General features: G+C 48.9%; 1 protein-coding gene across 2 annotated transcripts in view; it reads right to left on the bottom strand.

Moving 5' to 3' along the window:
- Positions 1-18,043, bottom strand: part of LOC146867094 (uncharacterized) — a 786,406-nt gene extending 768,363 nt beyond the window's left edge. For both annotated transcript variants that reach the window (XM_085603528.1, XM_085603529.1), the window contains exon 1: positions 17,598-18,043. In XM_085603528.1, the coding sequence (XP_085459654.1) occupies positions 17,598-17,652 (55 nt within the window). In that variant the 5' untranslated portion in view covers positions 17,653-18,043. The remainder of the gene's footprint in view (positions 1-17,597) is intronic.
- Positions 18,044-19,510: the final 1,467 nt, after the last annotated feature.

Here is a 19,510-nt window from a genome sequence, read left to right as displayed (position 1 = left end):
CTTCCATCCCCAATCTGCAGGCCTGGTTGAGCGACACAATGCCACATTGAAGCTTAAGATAGCAAAAATAGTCGCCACCACAGGGCTAAGATGGCCAGACGCTCTCCCACTAGCATTGCTATCAATGCGTTCCACCCCCACCAAACACCACTTAACCCCCTACGAGGTCGTCTTCGGGCGGCCCATGAACCTTTGGACTGCACCAAAACCGACATCCATCCACGACGTCCCGGACGTCCTCATGTCTGATTATCTGTACAATCTAACTAAAACGTTGTCTATCATCCATCAGCAGGTGCTGCACGCCATTCCCGATGTTTCCAGGGGCCCCGGGCACGACATCCAACCTGGTGACTTCGTCTTAGTGCGTAACTTCCAGTGCACCAAGAGTCTGGAGCCCCGGTGGACGGGCCCCCTGCAAGTCCTGATCACCACCCGAACAGCTCTTCGAGTGGAGGGGAAACGCAATTGGCTGCATGCACACCACTGCAAGAAGGTATCACCGACCCTGACAACCACGGACAATGTCGCCGCCCAAGAGGAACTTCTGGACAAAGACCGACCATCCCTGAGCCGCTGCCCGGATACAGAGACACTTGAATTGATTGAATATCCCGATCCCACTGTGCCATCCAAAGAAGGGTATAACTTGCGACGAAAGGAGAGGACTTCGGCTAAGCAGACCACAGGCTAAGTGGAAATCTCAGAGCGGTAGCCTAGTCACCTCAAAGGCCACCAGGAGAGAAACTAAGCAAAGTCTGTGGTTCTGCCCGCTACCGAGTCTCTCGAAGGTGATGGAAGCGCCCGACATGAAGGTGATGGAAGCAACCGGACGTCCGAAGATCCCCTACAAAAACCCAAAGACTGACCGAATGCACAGCTTTAAGACTATAACACTTTTTATTACCCTTCTCTTTTGCCTTCTCCTCATGGTCACCTTCTGGATCATGGAGGAGAACACACCTGCTCATAAGACATTGCTGACCACCGTTCAACCTACCACCACGAAGGAGCACCATCTGATCTCACTTTCACCCCAACTCCGAGAAAGGCGTAAGGAGTTCTGGAATAACTCTTTTGTGCAGTTGCTCCACCAACACAATCTTGCCACCAACGCCACTAACTGCTGGATCTGTGGATTGCTACCACATGCCACCGGGCACTCAATCCCTTTCATCCCTTCACCTTTTTCTGTCCATGGTTCCTGCCTCGCCTGGCTGATCCTTCTGCAGGAGAGCTACAAGGACAATGCCACTTCCGGCAGAACCATGTCACACTTCTACCATGGGTTCTGGATGAACAAAACTGGTAGAACTTCCGCCCTCTTCTGCCCTCTGAGATCGAACGCTTCCTTTCACATGGACATCCCTGCCAAAGAACGAGTTGAAATGCAAGTGTTCAACAATCCAGCCAGACCCACCTTCTCTTACCTCTGAAAACGGACCGCCGCCACCCTAACAGTGGCCCTGTCCGTCATCAACATCACTGGATCTGTATGCCTCGAAGGCCTGGGGGCACAGCTGGTGGGCCACAGCTCCTGCCTCATCACCCGAACATTGGATTCAGTTGACCCACCCTCCTTTGTTGCCTCCCCGAATATGTACTTCGTCTGTGGTACTAAGGCCTACACCTGGCTCCCGAAAGGTTGGGGAGGCACCTGCTACATCGCCTTTGTCCTTCCTCCGACGTATGTGGCTCCAGCAAACCATCACCGACAGAAACGGGCCAAAGACATTTTGCAGGCCGACTCCACCGGAGCACAGTTCATGGACGCAGTCAAAGGCCTCGTTCCACTCTGGGGCCCAATGGCAAACAGCCGTGCCATCCGCCACTTAACCCAGGCAGTCGAAACGGCAATGAACATTACGGCTGGCGCCCTCGCCAACAACACCGCCGAGCTCCAGGCCGTCCGCTTAGTGGCCCTTCAGAACCGCCTCGTTCTAGATGTGGTCCTGGCTGATCGTGGAGGAGCATGCCGCATCATTGGGTCCAGCTGTTGTACCTACGTACCAGACAACTCACCCTCAGTCTACAAAGCAATTGAACACCTCCACAGACTGTCCACAGAGGTCCATCAAGAGCAAGAAGAATGGTCGCTGGGGAGTTGGTTTTGGGACACTATTAAAAGTTGGGGATGGAGGCTGTTTTCATTTATCCTAATACCGATTGTGATACTATGTGGATGTTGTTTGGGGATTCAGTGTCTGCCACCTTTATGTTCGCTTTTTATGAACTGCATCTGCCCTAAGACTTTGAACTTTGAAACAGAGCGGATGAAAGCCCTCTATGAGGTGGAAGTCCGCAGTATTATGGGGATAAATCCGAACTAGACAAGCTGGCGAGATATGTTAAAAGGGAGGACTGTGGAAATTTAGCCTGCAAACTGAACATTATCTGCGCCATCTTGCCTCTCCCCAGCGCCACGCACAGCGAATGCACGGCCGCCATTTTAGGCACCCCACTCTCTCCCCGCTCACTCTCGACCGCCAGCGCTTTCCCCTGGCGCTGCGAGCATCCCCCGCGCGCCGGCCACCCCCGCTCTCTCATACAGGCCATAAACCCTCTCCTTCTGCGCGACCCTGCTACGGAACCACATCCGACCGACATCCCATACATGGTCATGCCTCTCCTTTGATAACCCCCTTCCTCTGCGCCCCATTGTCCGAACTGGTCCCAGGCCATCACCTAGCCCTGCGGATGCAGTTTATTGCCCCTACTGTAAGGGAAACACCCCGCATCAAAGGGATTACAGTAGATCAAAGCCCCTACCCCCTGAGACCCGGCCGGTTGCACACACCGCCGGGAATTGGCGGAATTCCCTGCTGCGCGATAGCCATCTCCCACTGCGGGTAGGGTGGGAACTTCTACTGTATCTATGTGTGGGATCGGATCTGAGCCGGGGCTTCAGGGGATGTTCTTTCAGGCATCAAGAGAATCTCAAGAATATACTATGTGTAATAAAGCAATAAACCAGTGTATAAGAGACCAGGTCTCAAAGATGCAGTTAGAGCACCTCGTGACGATACCTTGCTGTCTGATCTGATGTGTTCTGCTCCGACGGAATAAAACTTTGTTTCCTGCCTTCCAGTCTCCGGCGCCTGCCTCTTTTATTGGTAAATTATCGAGTGGTATGAGAGGCGATTACCGCCGGGCAAATACTTGAAAGGTTATCGACTGAAACTGCCGCTACCATTTAACACAACTAACTAGGCAGGCACCATGTACAAGTTCCACACTGATGAAACCCAGTTACTGATTTATCTTACCATTGAGGCCAGTAACTATTAAAGGCTCACCGACTACTTCAGAGCTTTAAAGTTCTGAATACACACGAATGGGATCTACCTACATATGGGCAAGACAGAGCTACTACTAGTAAGTAACAATCACAATTCTGTTTCTGGATTAAACTGACCTCTAGACCTGGGGCCCGTAACATCTCATGTGAAGGTGACCTGCTCCCTCAAAGACGTATTTGATTGTGAACTATATTTTGTTCCTCAAGTCCAAGCAGTGGACAACTAAGTTAATTATAACCTTCCTGCTCTGTATAAAAACTGCCCTTTATTCTACTGCCCACTGTACATTGTTAATGCAGGCAGGTGATCTTCCAGAATATAGTACTGTATGGCTGTAGATCCCTGTTTCCAGAAAAGGGAAGATCTTAAACTACAAAGAGTTCAAAATAGGGCAGTGTGTATCATTTTATGGTTAAAAAAGTACAATCATATTTTGCTGAGATGATATGAACTTGGCTGGCTGGTGGTAGAAAAGGTAATTCATTACAGATGCCTTTCCTTGAACGGAATGCAGCAAACAGCAAACATCCTATGTGCCTTATGAACGTCTTCTCTCAGTATCTCAGTACTTTGACACTCTAACAAGTTTAGGGGGAATGCTGAAAGCCGCTGGTGCTGAGAAGTGGAACGAACTCCCATTAAACCTCAAACTAGTAAGAGACTTGTCCACTTTCCCAGTGAGACCTAAACAGCAAATTCTTTATTCATACAGGCTGGGAGCTCGGGAATCTTATGGCTGTTCACATTTTGTATTTATTTGATATGTTTTATGTTGGTCCATTAGATTTGTTTTTGTGTGTTATGCACCTGCAAGCTGGATTTCTAGAATTGTTGCAGTTGTAAATAAACAAACAAACAAACATACATCACAGGTAATCAATGCCTGGAGTACGAGACTCATTCCTCACGTAAAGGTTTTGAGATCCGTTCAGTGTTGGATCCACTGGTCTTTCTTTCTCCTGAATTAAAGGTGATCCCATCAAATTGTGGTCCCACAGGAGGCCCTGATAGCTATACTTGTATACCATCTCTAGGTCATTCCCACTGAGCCTTCATGGACATTTATTGTAACCTTTCCCGAAAAACTCTGTGGACTTCAGAATTATTCATTTTGAGGCTTTTCTGATTCCTGTAATTGTGAAAATCACCTGTGATGTGGATGCCCAAACCTTAAAAGGACTTGAAGAGCTAAGTGCATATCTAAGTAATTGCGTATTGATAGCTTGAGGTGTCTTATATTCAGCTTTATGAACTTACCTGATATTTCTTATCAATATAAGCACAAGCTTTTAACACTGTGGGCCTTCTGCATCCCCTGATTTTCCTTCATCAGTGTGCTCTCCTGATCATGAAGTTACTACTAAATCAATGCAGGAATGCGTTTATGGTCATTGGATTATGTTAACCAGTCCACATTCTGCAACCGAGCCTGCCTATTTCCTGGGTGTTTAGTGTTTTTTCTTTGTCATCACGGGCTCTTTATGTTGGATTCCATTGCCCCTTTACATGACCAACTTGAATTCTCACTCTCCACAATACTGTTTCACAGCAAATGAGTTATCACATTGTATTCTGTTTTAGAAGGTGCCTAGCTAAAGATTTGCACAGATTCAACATAGCCTTTCACCCTAAAGAATAGTTCCTTAAGTGTAGAATTCCACATTCGATGATTTTGGGAAAAAATAAGCGTACTGACCTACTGAACCTTGACATTTTCAAAATAATCTGTGATGGGAAATCCCAGGCTTTAGCAGAGCTTGAATTCAGCAAACTTCAAGGGATGGAAAAACTACCAAGCCCGGTCCTGGTGTGTATATCAGTACTGATGACAACATTCTATACTCGCACACATTCATATAGGACAGTGATGTGCACTACTAAGCCAGGGTGTGGTGTGTATAATATCAGTACTGATGACAACATTCTATACTCGCACACATTCATATATGACAGTGATGTGCACTACCGAGTCCGGGCGTGGAGTGCATAATATCAGTACTGATGACAACATTCTATACTCGCACACATTCATATATGACAGTGATGTGCACTACCGAGTCCGGGCGTGGTGTGCATAGTATCAGTACTGATGACAACATTCTATACTCGCACACATTCATATATGACAGTGATGTGCCCTACTAAGCCTGGGCGTGGTGTGCATAATATCAGTACTGATGACAACATTCTATACTCGCACACATTCATATATGACAGTGATGTGCACTACTAAGCCCGGGTGTGGTGTGTATATTATCAGTGCTCCTGACAACATTCTATACTCGCATACATTCATATATGATAGCGATGTGCATTACTAAGCCCGGGCGTGGTGTGCATAATATCAGTACTGATGACAACACACTATACTCGCACACATTCATATATGACAGTAATGTGCACTACTAAGCCCGGGCATGGTGTGCATAATATCAGTACCGATGACAACATTCTATACTCGCACACATTCATATATGACAGTGATGTGCCCTACTAAGCCTGGGCGTGGTGTGCATAATATCAGTACTGATGACCACATTCTATAATCGCACACATTCATATATGACAGTGATGTGCACTACCGAGCCTGGGCGTGGTGTGCATAATATCAGTATTGATGACAACATTCTATACTCGCACACATTCATATATGACAGTGATGTGCACTACCGAGTCCGGGCGTGGTGTGCATAATATCAGTACCGATGACAACATTCTATACTCGCCCACATTCATATATGACAGTGATGTGCACTACCGAGTCTGGGCGTGGTGTGTATAATATCAGTACCGATGACAACATTCTATGCTCGCACACATTCATAAATGACGGTGATGTGCACTACCGAGCCTGGGCGTGGTGTGCATAATATCAGTACTGATGACAACATTCTACACTCGCACACATTCATATATGACAGTGATGTGCACTACCGAGTCCGGGCGTGGTGTGCATAATATCAGTACTGATGACAACATTCTATACTCGCACTCATTCATATATGACAGTGATGCGCACTACCGAGTCCGGGCGTGGTGTGCATAATATCAGTACTGATGACAACATTCTATACTCGCACACATTCATATATGACAGTGATGTGCATTACCGAGTCTGGGCGTGGTGTGTATAATATCAGTACCGATGACAACATTCTATACTCGCACACATTCATATATGACAGTGATGTGCACTACCGAGTCTGGGTGTGGTGTGTATAATATCAGTACTGATGACAACATTCTATACTCGCACACATTCATATATGACAGTGAAGTGCACTACCGAGTCTGGGCGTGGTGTGTATAATATCAGTACCGATGACAACATTCTATACTTGCACACATTCATATATGACAGTGATGTGCACTACCAAGCCTGGGCGTGGTGTGCATAATATCAGTACCGATGACAACATTCTATACTCGCACACATTCATATATGACAGTGATGTGCACTAACAAGTCCGGGCGTGGTGTGTATAATATCAGTACTGTACTGATGATAAAATTCTATAATCACAAACATTCATATATGACAGTGATGTGCACTACTAACCCCGGGCGTGGTGTGTATATCAGTACTGATGACAACATTCTATACTCGCACACATTCATATATGACAGTGATGTGCACTACCAAGCCTGGGCGTGGTGTGCATAATATCAGTACCGATGACAACATTCTATACTCGCACACATTCATATGTGACAGTGATGTGCACTAACAAGTCCGGGTGTGGTGTGTATAATATCAGTACTGTACTGATGATAAAATTCTATAATCACACACATTCATATATGACAGTGATGTGCACTACTAACCCCGGGCGTGGTGTGTATATCAGTACTGATGACAACATTCTATACTCGCACACATTCATATAGGACAGTGATGTGCACTACTAAGCCAGGGTGTGGTGTGTATAATATCAGTACTGATGACAGCATTCTATACTCGCACACATTCATATATGACAGTGATGTGCACTACCGAGTCCGGGCGTGGAGTGCATAATATCAGTACTGATGACAACATTCTATACTCGCACACATTCATATATGACAGTGATGTGCACTACCGAGTCCGGGCGTGGTGTGCATAATATCAGTACTGATGACAACATTCTATACTCGCACACATTCATATATGACAGTGATGTGCCCTACTAAGCCTGGGCGTGGTGTGCATAATATCAGTACTGATGACAACATTCTATACTCGCACACATTCATATATGATAGCGATGTGCATTACTAAGCCCGGGCGTGGTGTGCATAATATCAGTACTGATGACAACATTCTATACTCGCACACATTCATATATGACAGTAATGTGCGCTACTAAACCCGGGCATGGTGTGCATAATATCAGTACCGATGACAACATTCTATACTCACACACATTCATATATGACAGTGATGTGCACTACCGAGTCTGGGTGTGGTGTGTATAATATCAGTACTGATGACAACATTCTATACTCGCACACATTCATATATGACAGTGAAGTGCACTACCGAGTCTGGGCGTGGTGTGTATAATATCAGTACCGATGACAACATTCTATACTTGCACACATTCATATATGACAGTGATGTGCACTACCAAGCCTGGGCGTGGTGTGCATATCATCAGTACCGATGACAACATTCTATACTCGCACACATTCATATATGACAGTGATGTGCACTAACAAGTCCGGGCGTGGTGTGTATAATATCAGTACTGTACTGATGATAAAATTCTATAATCACAAACATTCATATATGACAGTGATGTGCACTACTAACCCCGGGCGTGGTGTGTATATCAGTACTGATGACAACATTCTATACTCGCACACATTCATATATGACAGTGATGTGCACTACCAAGCCTGGGCGTGGTGTGCATAATATCAGTACCGATGACAACATTCTATACTCGCACACATTCATATGTGACAGTGATGTGCACTAACAAGTCCGGGTGTGGTGTGTATAATATCAGTACTGTACTGATGATAAAATTCTATAATCACACACATTCATATATGACAGTGATGTGCACTACTAACCCCGGGCGTGGTGTGTATATCAGTACTGATGACAACATTCTATACTCGCACACATTCATATAGGACAGTGATGTGCACTACTAAGCCAGGGTGTGGTGTGTATAATATCAGTACTGATGACAGCATTCTATACTCGCACACATTCATATATGACAGTGAAGTGCACTACCGAGTCTGGGCGTGGTGTGTATAATATCAGTACCGATGACAACATTCTATACTTGCACACATTCATATATGACAGTGATGTGCACTACCAAGCCTGGGCGTGGTGTGCATAATATCAGTACCGATGACAACATTCTATACTCGCACACATTCATATATGACAGTGATGTGCACTAACAAGTCCGGGCGTGGTGTGTATAATATCAGTACTGTACTGATGATAAAATTCTATAATCACAAACATTCATATATGACAGTGATGTGCACTACTAACCCCGGGCGTGGTGTGTATATCAGTACTGATGACAACATTCTATACTCGCACACATTCATATATGACAGTGATGTGCACTACCAAGCCTGGGCGTGGTGTGCATAATATCAGTACCGATGACAACATTCCATACTCGCACACATTCATATGTGACAGTGATGTGCACTAACAAGTCCGGGTGTGGTGTGTATAATATCAGTACTGTACTGATGATAAAATTCTATAATCACACACATTCATATATGACAGTGATGTGCACTACTAACCCCGGGCGTGGTGTGTATATCAGTACTGATGACAACATTCTATACTCGCACACATTCATATAGGACAGTGATGTGCACTACTAAGCCAGGGTGTGGTGTGTATAATATCAGTACTGATGACAGCATTCTATACTCGCACACATTCATATATGACAGTGATGTGCCCTACTAAGCCTGGGCGTGGTGTGCATAATATCAGTACTGATGACAACATTCTATACTCGCACACATTCATATATGACAGTGATGTGCACTACTAAGCCCGGGTGTGGTGTGTATATTATCAGTGCTCCTGACAACATTCTATACTCGCACACATTCATATATGATAGCGATGTGCATTACTAAGCCCGGGCGTGGTGTGCATAATATCAGTACTGGTGACAACATTCTATACTCGCACACATTCATATATGACAGTAATGTGCACTACTAAACCCGGGCATGGTGTGCATAATATCAGTACCGATGACAACATTCTATACTCACACACATTCATATATGACAGTGATGTGCCCTACTTATCCTGGGCGTGGTGTGCATAATATCAGTACTGATGACCACATTCTATAATCCCACACATTCTTATATGACAGTGATGTGCACTACCGAGCCTGGGCGTGGTGTGCATAAGATCAGTATTGATGACAACATTCTATACTCGCACACATTCATATATGACAGTGATGTGCACTACCGAGTCCGGGCGTGGTGTGCATAATATCAGTACCGATGACAACATTCTATACTCGCACACATTCATATATGACAGTGATGTGCACTACCAAGTCTGGGCGTGGTGTGTATAATATCAGTACCGATGACAACATTCTATACTCGCACACATTCATATATGACAGTGATGTGCACTACCGAGCCTGGGCGTGGTGTGCATAATATCAGTACTGATGACAACATTCTACACTCGTACACATTCATATATGACAGTGATGTGCACTACCGAGTCCGGGCGTGGTGTGCATAATATCAGTACTGATGACAACATTCTATACTCGCACACATTCATATATGACAGTGATGCGCACTACCGAGTCCGGGCGTGGTGTGCATAATATCAGTACTGATGACAACATTCTATACTCGCACACATTCATATATGACAGTGATGTGCATTACCGAGTCTGGGCGTGGTGTGTATAATATCAGTACCAATGACAACATTCTATACTTGCACACATTCATATATGACAGTGATGTGCACTACCGAGTCCGGGCGTGGTGTGTATAATATCAGTACCGATGACAACATTCTATACTCGCACACATTCATATATGACAGTGATGTGCACTACCGAGCCTGGGCATGGTGTGCATAATATCAGTACTGATGACAACATTCTATACTCACACACATTCATATATGACAGTGATGTGCACTACCGAGTCTGGGCGTGGTGTGTATAATATCAGTACTGATGACAACATTCTATACTCGCACACATTCATATATGACAGTGAAGTGCACTACCGAGTCTGGGCGTGGTGTGTATAATATCAGTACCGATGACAACATTCTATACTCGCACACATTCATATATGACAGTGATGTGCACTACCAAGCCTGGGCGTGGTGTGCATAATATCAGTACCGATGACAACATTCTATACTCGCACACATTCATATATGACAGTGATGTGCACTAACAAGTCCGGGCGTGCTGTGTATAATATCAGTACTGTACTGATGATAAAATTCTATACTCGCATACACATACATTCATATATGACAGTGATGTGCACTACCGAGTCTGGGCGTGGTGTGTAATCAGTGCTGATGACAACAATCTATACTCGCACACATTCATATATGACAGTGAAGTGCACTACCGAGTCTGGGCGTGGTGTGTATAATATCAGTACCGATGACAACATTCTATACTCGCACACATTCATATATGACAGTGATGTGTACTACCAAGCCTGGGCGTGGTGTGCATAATATCAGTATTGATGACAACATTCTATACTCGCACACATTCATATATGACAGTGATGTGCACTACCGAGTCTGGGCGTGGTGTGTATAATATCAGTACTGATGACAACATTCTATACTCGCACACATTCATATATGACAGTGATGTGCACTAACAAGTCCGGGCGTGGTGTGTATAATATCAGTACTGTACTGATGATAAAATTCTATACTCGCATACACATACATTCATATATGACAGTGATGTGCACTACCGAGTCTGGGCGTGGTGTGTAATCAGTGCTGATGACAACAATCTATACTCGCACACATTCATATACGACAGTGATGTGCACTACCGAGCCTGGGCGTGGTGTGCATAATATCAGTACCGATGACAACATTCTATACTCGCACACATTCATATATGACAGTGATGTGCACTACTAAGCCTGGGCGTGGTGTGCATAATATCAGTATTGATGACAACATTCTATACTCGCACACATTCATATATGACAGTGATGTGCACTACCGAGCCTGGGCGTGGTGTGCATAATATCAGTACCGATGACAACATTCTATACTCGCACACATTCATGTATGACAGTGATGTGCACTACTAAGCCTGGGCGTGGTGTGCATAATATCAGTACTGATGACAACATTCTATACTCGCACACATTCATATATGATAGCGATGTGCATTACTAAGCCCGGGCGTGGTGTGCATAATATCAGTACTGATGACAACATTCTATACTCGCACACATTCATATATGACAGTGATGTGCACTACTAAGCCCGGGCATGGTGTGCATAATATCAGTACCGATGACAACATTCTATAATCGCACACATTCATATATGACAGTGATGTGCACTACTAAGCCCGGGCGTGGTGTGCATAATATCAGTATTGATGACAACATTCTATACTCGCACACATTCATATATGACAGTGATGTGCACTACTAAGCCTGGGCGTGGTGTGCATAATATCAGTACCGATGACAACATTCTATACTCGCACACATTCATATATGACAGTGATGTGCACTACCGAGTCCGGGCGTGGAGTGCATAATATCAGTACTGATGACAACATTCTATACTCGCACACATTCATATATGACAGTGATGTGCATTACCAAGTCTGGGCGTGGTGTGCATAATATCAGTACCGATGACAACATTCTATACTGCACACATTCATATATGACAGTGATGTGCACTACTAAGCCCGGGCGTGGTGTGTATATTATCAGTATTGATGACAACATTCAATAATTGCACACATTCATATATGATAGCGATGTGCATTACTAAGCCCAGGTGTGGTGTGTATATTTATCAGTGCTCCTGACAGCATTCTATAAACACATACATTCATATATGCTAAGGGGGTGTTTGCCTGACGGTCACAAAATGCAAAAGATCACTCATTGTGAGAACCCCAATTGCCCATTCTTTCCAAAGTCCCAGTTGCCCTCCAAAGAGCCATAGTATATGCTACGGTAGGTTTCTATGAATTTAAGCTGTCACAATGGTAAAGTTTGACGGTGCGTTATTGTGTAGATGTGGCTGTTGTTGTCTCACTACTGCTCAAACGTTACTTCGGATAAAGTGCTTGGAAACCACTGGGTTTAATCGCTATGTAAATAAATGAATGCTTTTACAGCACTTTATCACTCACAATTTTAAAGTGTGTTGATAAAACATAGCACTATCATCCCCTCAGTAGTACTCAGTTGTCAGTGTTGGGAGGCGCGGTACCCCTGCGGGTTACACACATGTATACTTCTGTCATAAATCCATTGATCCAGTGAACTATTCTAGGGGGGGTGGGGGGGCCTTGGGTATTGTGAAGCGCCGTCCCCGAGGCTTGGCGGAGTTACAGGGCAATCTGAAAGCGCTCGATACCACTACAAAGGCCTCCAGATAGTGGATCTCGAAGTGAAAAGGGAATTCCTCAGGTCACTGGGAGTCATTACGGCGGGGCCTGAGATGACACAACAGTGCTGCTTAATCTCTCATGGGACAGTTAAAATCCTGAGTGACTGTGGAGACTGGCCAGGGTCTCCTCTGACTTGTCAGGAGCAGGACACGAAAGTAAAGAGTAGGGTGACAACCCCCTGTAATGAACGAGCTGTAAAGAATCTAAGTGCGTTGGTGTTGAAAACTCCAGAAGGGCAACTCTAGCTTTCTCAGGATGGGTGTCGGCTGTGCAAGGAACTCGCTGTTGACACTTGGATTGGGGGTAACCTAGCCCAACCTATGTAATCTATAAGCTTGTCCACAAAGAGTGTCACTGTCATGTATTATGTCGCATTGGAATTCCAAGGGTCCTCATATCCTCAAAGTGTTTGAGGTAGCAATGCTATGTAAGCAGGCCAGCTGTGTTCCATCTGAAGATAGGTCGGGGTAAGCTGAGCAGTGACCCACCAGAGCCCTGCTTTTGCGGACCCCCCGGAGCCCTGCTTTTGCTGACCTCCCGGAGCCCTGCTTTCGCTGATCCCCTGGAGCCCTGCTTTCGCTGACACCCCGGCACCCTGCTTTTGCTGACCCCATGGAACCCTCCTTTTGCAGACCCCCGGAGCCCTGCTTTTGCTAACCCCCTGGAGCCCTGCTTTTGCTGACCCCCTGGAGCCCTACTTTTGCTGAATACCTGCAGCCCTGCTTTTGCTGACCCCCTGGAATCCTGCTTTTGCTGACCCCCTGGAGCCCTGCTTTTGCTGACCCCCTGGAGCCCTGCTTTTGCTGACCCCCTGCAGCCCTGCCTTTGCTGACCCCCTGGAGCCCTGCTTTTGCTGACCCCCTGCAGCCCTGCCTTTGCTGACCCCTGGAGCATTGCTTTTGCTGAACCCCTGGAGCCCTGCTTTTGCTGATCCCCTGGAGCCCTGCTTTTGCTGACCCCCTGGAGCCCTGCTTTTGCTAAACCCCCTGGAGCCCTGCTTTTGCTGACCCCCTGGAACCCTGCCTTTGCTGACCCCTGCAGCCGTGATTTTGCTGACCCCCTGGAGCCCTGCTTTTGCTAAACCCCCTGGAGCCCTGCTTTTGCTGAACCCCTGGAGCCCTGCTTTTGCTGACCCCCTGGAGCATTGCTTTTGCTAACCCCCTGGAGCCCTGCTTTTGCTGACCCCCTGGAGCCCTGCTTTTGCTGACCCCCTGGAGCCCTGCTTTTGCTGACCCCCTGGAGCCCTGCTTTTGCTAAACCCCCTGGAGCCCTGCTTTTGCTGACCCCCTGGAACCCTGCCTTTGCTGACCCCTGCAGCCGTGATTTTGCTGACCCCCTGGAGCCCTGCTTTTGCTAAACCCCCTGGAGCCCTACTTTTGCTGAACCCCTGGAGCCCTGCTTTTGCTGACCCCCTGGAGCATTGCTTTTGCTAACCCCCTGGAGCCCTGCTTTTGATGACCCCCTGGAGTCCTGCTTTTGCTGACCCCCTGCAGCCCTGCCTTTGCTGACCCCTGCAGCTGTGCTTTTGCTGACCCCCTGGAGCCCTGCTTTTGCTGACCCCCGGGTGCACTGCTTTTGCTGACCCCCTGGAGCCCTGCTTTTGCTGACCCCCTGGAGCCCTGCTTTTGCTAAACCCCCTGGAGCCCTGCTTTTGCTGACCCCCTGGAGCTCTGCTTTTGCTGACCCCCTGCAGCCCTGCCTTTGCTGACCCCTGCAGTCGTGCTTTTGCTGACCCCCTGGAGCCCTGCTTTTGCTGACCCCCTGGAGCCCTGCTTTTGCTGACCCCCTGGAGCCCTGCTTTTGCTGATCCCCTGGAGCCCTGCTTTTGCTGACCCCCTGCAGCCCTGCCTTTGCTGACCCCTGCAGCTGTGCTTTTGCTGACCCCCTGGAGCCCTGCTTTTGCTGACCCCCTGGAGCATTGCTTTTGCTGACCCCCTGGAGCCCTGCTTTTGCTGACCCCCTGGAGCCCTGCTTTTGCTGACCCCCGGGGAGCCATGCTTTTGCTGACCCCCTGGAACCCTGCTTTTGCTGACCCCCTGGAGCCCTGCTTTTGGTGACCCCCGGGGAGCCATGCTTTTGCTGACCCCCTGGAACCCTGCTTTTGCTGACTCCTTCAGGCCTGCTTTTGCTGACCCCCTGGAGCCCTGCTTTTGCTGACCCCCTGGAGCCCTGCTTTTGGTGACCCCCGGGGAGCCATGCTTTTGTTGACCGCCGGGAGCCCTGCTTTTGCTGACTCCTGCAGGCCTGCTTTTGCTGACCCCCTGGAGCCCTGCCTTTGCTGACCCCTGCAGCTGTGCTTTTGCTGACCCCCTGGAGCCCTGCTTTTGCTGACCCACTGGAGCATTGCTTTTGCTGACCCCTGCAGCTGTGCTTTTGCTGACCCCCTGGAGCCCTGCTTTTGCTGACCCCCTGGAGCCCTGCCTTTGCTGACCCCTGCAGCTGTGCTTTTGCTGACCCCCTGGAGCCCTGCTTTTGCTGACCCACTGGAGCATTGCTTTTGCTGACTCCCTGGAGCCCTGCTTTTGCTGACCCCCTGGAGCATTGCTTTTGCTAACCCCCTGGAGCCCTGCTTTTGCTGACCCCCTGGAGCCCTGCTTTTGCTGATCCCCTGGAGCCCTGCTTTTGCTGACCACTGGAGCCCTGCTTTTGCTAAACCCCCTGGAGCCCTGCTTTTGCTGACCCCCTGGAACCCTGCCTTTGCTGACCCTTGCAGCCGTGATTTTGCTGACCCCCTGGAGCCCTGCTTTTGCTAAACCCCCTGGAGCCCTGCTTTTGCTGAACCCCTGGAGCCCTGCTTTTGCTGACCCCCTGGAGCATTGCTTTTGCTAACCCCCTGGAGCCCTGCTTTTGCTGACCCCCTGGAGCCCTGCTTTTGATGACCCCCTGGAGTCCTGCTTTTGCTGACCCCCTGCAGCCCTGCCTTTGCTGACCCCTGCAGCTGTGCTTTTGCTGACCCCCTGGAGCCCTGCTTTTGCTGACCCCCTGGTGCATTGCTTTTGCTGACCCCCTGGAGCCCTGCTTTTGCTGACCCCCTGGAGCCCTGCTTTTGCTGACCCCCTGGAACCCTGCTTTTGCTGACCCCCTGGAGCCCTGCTTTTGCTGACCCCCTGGAGCCCTGCCTTTGCTGACGCCTGCAGCTGTGCTTTTGCTGACCCCCTGGAGCCCTGCTTTTGCTGACCCACTGGAGCATTGCTTTTGCTGACTCCCTGGAGCCCTGCTTTTGCTGACCCCCTGGAGCCCTGCTTTTGCTGACCCCCGGGAGCCCTGCTTTTGCTGACCCCCTGGAACCCTGCTTTTGCTCACCCCCTGGAGCATTGCTTTTGCTCTGCATATATGAAAGCGATGTCGTCAGCCCAGGGGCAGCACCTGCCTGTTAACGAGGAGATGTGCAGCCCGAGAAACACTTTGTTCTCCAGCTCTGGCACAAGCCCTTGGCTGCAGAGGTGTTTACCAAAGTACGGGAGGAACATCCCATGATACGAGCTGTCCAGATGTGCGTTCATATCCCCCGTTGTTGTTAGTGCAAGAGGAGAACACTGATCTAGCCGCAAAACTAGGCGAAGGGCGATAATCAAACAGCAACAAAGCCAAGGCGAGGTGATTGTCTTCTGCCCCTTCCTCCTGCAATGACGTGGGCACGTTTGACATGTCCCCTGGGGCTGTAACTGCGGCCGGTGACATTCGATGACATTTAATCACCCTACTGCAATAATGTCTTGGCGAGAAGCCGCGCGACTTTTACCAGATTACGGTGTGTTATGGAACGTGCGCTCAGTTCCCTTGGAAATGGCACACATTCCAGGGCAGCCCGTGAAACAGCTCCGAGAAGGAAGGCTTCTACTGCGGAGCACTGCCTGGAACGGGGCGCAACAGATGTGAAACACTCCTCTACAGTTCAGTCTTCTAATGCTGATACAATCAGTACCATTAAATCGGGTGTTAACAACATCTAGCGCCTAGAGGGAATCCAGTTTATCGAGTGCAGTGATTCTTGTGAAATTAGCATGTGACGATTGGCCGAGGTCTACGCCCGCAGTACAGGAATGGCATGCTCTAGTGTTTCTTACAGAGTGGAACAGTGATTTAAACAGTGACGTAACAGAATTCAATTAATCCAAACAATATTAAGGATATTTAAGAAGTGCGAACGTTAAGGCAGCGTTAAGTGTTTTCCAAACAACCTGTCCACATAGGAAAATGCACTTGCTTTTATTTCTGTATGAATATATATACAATTTTTGTTTCATAAATAATGAGCATTTTCATAGCGGGATGTGACCCAAGATTGAAGTAGGAGTGTCCACTGGTTACAGAAGTACTCCCATTTTCAACATTCTCCCATCTCTCTGGACACGCTCGAGTTCCCAACAGCGCGACAGAAAGGTACGGTCTAGCGCCTAAATCGTGGACCGCAGGACAGGGACGCTTGCGCTCTATCAACTGCTTCCACACTTCACAAACATTTTGTGCTATTGGTCAGATTACTTTACCCTCTGTGCCTTGTTTCATTTATTGTATATGCCACAACCAGAAACGCTTAGAAACGGGCCGAATCTAGTACTGTGCGCTATGTGAACTCTTCCACGTCTGACACCCAGAAAGTGGACAGGTTGCACGTGTACAAAGCAGGCGGTACCTTTTTTCCAGGGAGCCCCCAGTCCGAGGGTGAAGGAGCGGTGCCAGTTGAACATCGTGGACGGCCAGACCTGCCTCAGTGACGGAGCGCAGAGGGTGCTGCCTCGAGGGGCATGCTGCCCCGCTGCGACCGCGGCCACCCTCCGCGCGGGCGGCTCCGAGTCCTCGGACTTCTAGGCAGATCCCGGGCAGGCTGCTGGGGTTCGGAGCTCCATGCTCGTATCTCTTCCTCGCAGCTGCAGTGTCTGGGCGGGAGGGGGGCGGGATGGCTCCGCAACTGGATGGAGTCGGGAATAGTTTAAGTGACTGGGAGGAGGTGGGGTGCATTAACAGGCAGAGGCGGTGCCGATAGAACTGTACTAGACACACACAGGCGGCACAGGATATACAGAGGCGGCCCTCTCAAGAGCTTCACCGATACACAGTGGTGGTGCTCACAGCTACTGCACAGGATTCAACAGAGGCGGCGCTCTCAAGGGCTTCACAGGATTCACAGAGGCGGTGCTCTCAAGAACGATAGAACTGTACTAGAGAAACAGTGGCGGAACATGATTCACAGAGGCTGCGATCTCAAGGGCTTCACAGGATGCACAGAGGTGGCGCTCTCAAAGGCTTCACAGGATACACAGAGGCGGACCTCTGAAGCACATAGAATCAATCAATCAATGGATTTGTAGAGCGCACTACTCATCTGTGAGGGTCTCAAGGCGCTAAGGGAGAGGGGGGGAGGTGCTGCTACTGCTCGAACAGCCAGATCTTGAGGAGTCTTCTGAACGTCAGCAGGTCCTGGGTCTGTTGCAGGTGGATGGGGAGGGTGTTCCATGTCTTGGCGGCGAGGTGGGAGAATAATCTGCCGCAGGTGATCGTCCGGTGGATGCATGGAACGGTGGCGAGGGCGAGGTCAGCAGAGCGAAGCTGGCGGTTCGGGGTGTAGAAGGTGAGTCGTTTGTTGAGGTATGCTGGTCCGGCGTCGTGGAGTGCTTTGTGAGCGTGGGTAAGGAGCATAAAGGTGATCCTCTTGTTGACTGGGAGCAAGTGCAGGTCTCTCAGGTGGGCAGTGATGTGGCGGGGGATGTCGAGGATGAGGCATGCGGAGGTGTTCTGTATGCGTTGAAGCCTTTTCTGGAGTTTGGCCGTGGTTCCCGCGTAGAGGGCATTGCCGTAGTCCAGTCTGCTGCTGACGAGGGCCTGGGTGACCGTCTTTCTGGTTCCGGTGGGGATCCATCTGTAGATCTTGCGAAGCATGCGGAGGATGTTGAAGCCGGAGGAGGAGACGGCGTTGACTTGCTGGGTCATAGATAGTGATGAGTCCAGGATGAAGCCCAGGTTGCGAGCGTGGTCGGTGAGTGTCGGTGCAGCTTCCAGTGCGGCCGGCCACCAGGAGTCATCCCAGGCGGAGGGAGTGGAGCAGAGGATGAGGCCCTCCGTCTTGTCCGAGTTCAGTTTCAGGCGACTGTTCTTCATCCATTCGGCGACCGCCTTCATTCCTTCGTGGAGGTTAAATTTGTCAGTGGTGGGGTTTTTGGTGAGGGAGAGGATCAGCTGGGTGTCGTTGGCATATGAGACGATGTTGAGGTCATGCGATCGGACGATGTTGGCGAGGGGTGCCATGTAGATGTTGAAAAGGGTCGGGCTGAGGGATGATCCTTGGGGTACGCCACAGGTGATCTTGGTGGCTTCGGATCGGAATGGAGGGAGGCAGACCCTCTGGGTTCTGTCGGTGAAGAAGGAGGTGATCCAGTCCAGGGCTTTGTCACGGATCCCCGCGTCGTGGAGGCATGTGCGCAGGGTGTGGTGGCAGACGGTGTCGAAGGTGGCCGAGAGGTCCAGGAGGATGAGGGCCACGGTTCGTTGTCCAGCAGGGTCCCGATGTCGTCGGTGGCGGCGATGAAGGCGGTTTTGGTGCTGTGGTTG

This window comes from Triturus cristatus, chromosome 1_2 (genome assembly GCF_964204655.1).
Source record: "Triturus cristatus chromosome 1_2, aTriCri1.1, whole genome shotgun sequence".
In the NCBI taxonomy this organism is placed as follows: domain Eukaryota; kingdom Metazoa; phylum Chordata; class Amphibia; order Caudata; family Salamandridae; genus Triturus; species Triturus cristatus.
This window is presented reverse-complemented; position numbering and strand designations above follow the sequence as displayed.